The sequence below is a fragment of the Podarcis muralis genome, chromosome Z, assembly GCF_964188315.1.
Source record: "Podarcis muralis chromosome Z, rPodMur119.hap1.1, whole genome shotgun sequence".
In the NCBI taxonomy this organism is placed as follows: domain Eukaryota; kingdom Metazoa; phylum Chordata; class Lepidosauria; order Squamata; family Lacertidae; genus Podarcis; species Podarcis muralis.
Window position 1 is genome coordinate 32,607,186 of NC_135673.1, and position 5,207 is coordinate 32,612,392.

At 43.0% G+C, this 5,207-nt stretch overlaps 1 protein-coding gene across 1 annotated transcript in view; it reads left to right on the plus strand.

Annotated features, from left to right (window-relative positions):
• Positions 1-590: 590 nt before the first annotated feature.
• The window catches only part of UTP14A (UTP14A small subunit processome component), a 23,080-nt gene continuing 18,463 nt past the window's right edge, over positions 591-5,207 (plus strand). Inside the window, exons 1-4 of the mRNA XM_028715954.2 lie at positions 591-823; positions 1,939-2,012; positions 2,144-2,208; positions 2,676-2,818. Of these exons, the coding sequence (XP_028571787.2) occupies positions 752-823; positions 1,939-2,012; positions 2,144-2,208; positions 2,676-2,818 (354 nt within the window). The 5' untranslated portion in view covers positions 591-751. The remainder of the gene's footprint in view (positions 824-1,938; positions 2,013-2,143; positions 2,209-2,675; positions 2,819-5,207) is intronic.

Genomic DNA, 5,207 nt, shown 5'->3' on the forward strand with positions numbered 1-5,207 from the left:
TCAGGATCGTAGTAAAAAACGGGGGGGAGGTTTTCACCCTCCTGAGGAGAGGAACTAGGCTCTCCATTGGGCATCTCGTTCTCAAGAACCGCCTGCTATCCCTGCTTCCGCATTTTCATTGGCCGAACCGCACGTCATTCCAAAAAAAAAACCAAGCCACGAGGGGGGCGGAACGGCCTGACGGGCAGGGATGAAGGGCAGGACCCGACCAGAGTTTTTTTGCGTCAATGGATCAAAGGCGGGCATTCACGTGGTTGCTGTTTCGGGCACATCATTGGCTCTTGCTAAGCCCCGCCTTCTGTGGTCTTGTCCAGATTCCCAATGAGGCGTGGTCATGAGCTGGCCACGCCCCTTATTAAAATAGCCAGTAGCCTCAGGGAAGAAGCCTTTGTACCCTTCTTGCTCACTTCCCTTTTAGATTGCAAGGGTGTCGTTGCACGTATTTGCATATATTTTAAATAATTAATTGGCATATTTAAATAAGGGCGGGTCACGTGCGACATGTCCTTGCCATCCCAGAGCAGCGCAATAGCGGTCCCTATGGCCTCACCAGTAGGGGAGGGAGGGGAAGTACCGCAAAAATTTAGGTTCACAGCCGGAAGTGCTGCCGTGCTTTACGGCGCGCAGGGTGCTATTTGCTCCCTGCCGGGGCTTGACCATCCACGTGCTCAACCTCCCTTTCTCAGCCTCTCTTCCTGGACTGAAGAAAAAGGGAAGGGGAGTATTGGGGTGTCTGAGCTCCCCCCCCCCAATGGCGGCCGCAGAAGAGGAACATCCCTTGAGGAACGGGCTGGTCATGAGTGAGGACGATGAGGAGAAGGAGGTGAACTTTCAAGCCCAACCGTATTTATTTCCAAAGCTGTACAGTGGTACCTCAGGTTACATACGCTTCAGGTCATAGACGCTTCAGGATACAGACTCCGCTAACCCAGAAATAGTGCTTCAGGTTAAGAACTTTGCTTCAGGTTGAGAACAGAAATCGGGCTCCGGCGGTGTGGCAGCAGCAGGAGGCCCCATTAGCTAAAGTGGTGCTTCAGGTTAAAAACAGTTTCAGGTTAAGAACGGACCTCCGGAACGAATTAAGTACTTAACCCGAGGTACCACTGTACTCTGTGTGATCCCATGTGTGGGGGAGGGGGTGGTTTAGGGGGGGGAGCGCTCTGTAAGCTCGGGGGGATACCTTTGTTGCCTTCTCGTCGTGCTGCGGTATTCCTGTTGAGCCGCTTTAATGCAGTTGGCTTTAAGGATTTCTTTGCCCCGTGAAAGATGCCCAGGACAGCATGCCATACGCGTAGCCAAGGGGGAGGGGGGGCAGTCACGTCGGTTCTGCCCCCCCCCCACCAAAACAAAAGTACTGCTCCCCAGCCACGTCCTGACTCCCCCCCCCCACAAAAATTCTGGCTACGCTTATGCAATAAGGAATAAATATATTAAATCTCTGCGAGATTAAATAGCAGAACTGGATTGTTGCCTCCTTGCAAAGGCTTAAATGGCTTTTGAAAATTCTACTCTTAATCCTGAGTTTTGATCCTGACATCTGTGTCTCCCCTTGTCCTTTCCTTTTTGCGTTTTTCCTTACGGCCACTCTCCAAAGCTATAAGCAGTGCTTTTTTCTATTAAAAGAAGTGCTGGAACTCACCTTGAACTCCTCCCTTGTAATGGCAATGGCACCCACCTGAGAGGTGCAGGAACCTAGTTCCGGCAACTTCCAACTGGGAAAAAAAAGCCCTGGCTGTAAGGCAGTAAGCCCAGTGAGCAGGTCAGTCTGATTAGCTGGCAGCTGCATCTCCTCACAGGTTAGCACTGTCATGCTAGAGGCTAGGTATGCTCAGTGGAACCCTTTGAAGTTATTATTCATCATGTTGCAAGGATGTCTGGGTTCAGCCCTCGGTGAGATGGTCCTTGGCCCTTATTCATTGGTAACCTTTTGTTCCCCAGGCGGACAATGAAGAAGCAACAAAGAAGCACCACCAGCTTCTGGATTCACTCACTGCCTTGGCTGGAGCGAAGCGGTAAGGAGGAAGGGAGACTGTTTCATGGCCCTGGTGATGGAGACAAAGAATGAGCGATCTAAATAGCTTGATTTTCCATTCCTAACTAGGTCAATGTCCTTTCTTTTTTTCCCTTTTTTTTTCTTTTTCAGACGGAGGGCAGTTGAGCGCACTGAGGCGAGCAGACAGATCTCTGAATTTGATCTTTGTGGTGGAGGTGAGAGCTCTTGGAGCGTAGCAATCACTGGCACAGATGGATCCTCTGTTACCCCTGGGGCATAGCTAGGAGGGAGCATGTGACCAGATCCATGTACCATTTCTCAATCTCTAGAGAACTGAGATGCATGGCTATAGAACAAGTTTGGCCTTCCAGATGTTACTGGACAACAACTCCCATGATCCCTAGCTATTGACCATGCTCGCGGGGCTGATGGGAGTTGTAGTTCAGCAACATCTGAAGGTGCCAGAGGTTCCCCACACTTGCTATAGAACATATGCTTTGCATGCAGAAGAAAGTCCCTGGTTTGGTATCTCCAGGTTAAACGGTCACAAATCAGGTGATGGGGAAGGTCTCTCTGTCTGAGACCCTGAAGAACTGCTGCTAATCAGAGTGATGATACTGGACAAGACGATGCACCCAGATCTGGCCTGTCAACTAGTGTTACCATGTGTTGTGCATTGCAGATGCCAGAGAAAAAGTTCTCCTCTCAGAACTGCTGCAACCAGCTTCCAGCTCACCAGCTCTGAGTTCCATTCAGAAGCAGCTGAAGAAAGCCCAGCACAAAAAAGCCATCCATCTCCCACTGAGCAAGGAGGAGAATGAGCGGGTGAGTTCAGTGGGCTGTTTTGGGGGCAGCTGTGCTTGGGGTGGTGGCAGGAAGGAAGATGTTGGCATTGGAGGTAGAAATGTGAAGGAAAGGGCACTGGAAGGAGAAACCAAAAGGAGAGGAACAGAGGAAAAGTGTGTGTGTGTTGGCACAAGTAGGATAGACTGGCAAAAATATCTTTTCCTGTGGTACAGGTAATTCTCAACTTACACTGTTATGTTCTGTGGTCACAGCATAAAGCCAAAATCACATATAATCACAGCACATTGGGTACAGTGATGGGTGAGATTGCCATTTTCCCCCAGATGCACCCTGCCTCTTTTAAAATTTGTTCGCCAAGCACATGAAGCTGAATGCACACAAGTTCAATGTGTGTATGTTGGGAGTTACCTGTACATCTCTTAAATTTTGTTGTCAAATTCATTTTCTCTTTTTTTTAAAAAAATATATTTTTATTAATTTTAACATACAAATTATAAAACATAGCACACAAATTATTACAAATACACCTTTTTTTTTGGACTTCCATCAGCACCTCCGATGATCTTCCGTCTTAACCTCTTTTTATGCATTACTTAATTTTATATTGTTTTTACCTCTCTTAACTTATCATCCCTCCTTTTCCATTTTTACAATATTTCCAACAATACTCCTCACAGAACTTCTTGCAAACCTACAAACGTCGTCTGATCATCACAAATACTTTTCATATAGTTCATAAATTTACTCCAGTCTTTGGTAAATTTCTGGTCCCTCCGGTCTCGGATCCTTCCTGTTAATTTGTCTAATTCTGCATAGTCCATCAACTTCATCCTCCATTCTTCAATCGTTGGCAATTCTTCTTGCTTCCATTTCTGGGCTAATAGTATTCTAGCTGCTGTTACTGCATATAAGAAAAGCTAACATTCTTTTCTATTTATATCACTTCCCACCATTCCCAATAGGAATGCTTCTGGTTTCTTTGTAAATGTATATTTCAACATTTTTTTTCAACTCGTTATATATCATCTCTCAAAAACATTTCACCTTTTTACATGCCCACCACATATGATAGAATGTTTCCTCTTTTTCTTTACATTTCCAACATTTATTACTAGTTTTATACATTTTCACTAGCTTCACATGAGTGATATACCATCTATACACCATTTTCATCACATTTTCTTTTAATGCATTACATGCAGTAAACTTTAAACCTTCTTTCCATAATTTCACCCAGTACCTCAGTTGTATATTATATCCAAAATCTTTAGCCCAATGAATCATAACCGACTTAACCTCCTCATCTTTCAAATGCCATTCCAGCAGCAATTTATACATTTTAGACAAATTTTTAAAATCATTATTTAATATTTCTTGTTCAAATTTCGATTCCTTTTTGTCAAATCCTCTTTCTTTAAAATCTTGTTTAAACCTTTCATTGACCTGGTAATAATGTAACCAATCATAAACATAATCTTTGATTTTTCCATATGGTTTCATTTTCCATTTACCATCTTCCTTACTTATTAGTTTCCCATATGTTATCCATTTCCCACTCATATTGACCTTTTTCACACTCATCGCTTCTAATGGAGATAGCCAATGTGGTGTTTTTTGTTCCAATAGGTTTTTGTATCTATCCCAAACCTCTATTAGAGATCTTCGAAAAATATGGTTTCCAAATCCTTTATGGACTTTCGTCTTAGTATACCATAAATAAGCGTGCCAACCAAATCTATTGTCATAACCTTCCAAGTCCAGCAATTCCGTATTTTCTAGTTTCATCCATTCCTTCAACTAACAGAGGTGTGCTGCTTCATAATACAATTTCAAGTCTGGCAGGGCGAAGCCTTCTCTTTCTTTAGCATCTGTTAATGACTTAAATTGATTTCTCGGCTTCTTACCCTGCCAGATATATCTTGAAATTGTCTTTTGCCAATCTTTAAATATTGCAGCCCCTTTAATTACAGGAATTGTCTGAAACAAAAATAACATCTTTGGTAGCACATTCATCTTTATCGCTGAAATCCTACCCCAAAATGATAACTTCAACCTCCCCCATATCTCTAGATCTCTTTGGACACTATTCCACATTGGCGTATAATTATTTTAAAATAGATCAATATTTTTAGGAGTTAACCAAATTCCTAAATATTTCACTTTTTTAACAACTTCTATACCTGTTTGTTGCTGCAATGTATCAACCAAGTCCTGTTTCATATTCTTAACAATTATCTTAGTTTTACTTTCGTTCAATTTAAAACCTGCCACTTGCCCAAACTGTTCTATCTCCTCTAATACTTCTTTACGTTGTCAAATTCATTTTCTCAAGGTTTGCTCCTAGGCTTATCCTTTTTAAAAAAATAAATAAAGGGTCTTATAAATTAATGAGGAATAGGTCCATCAG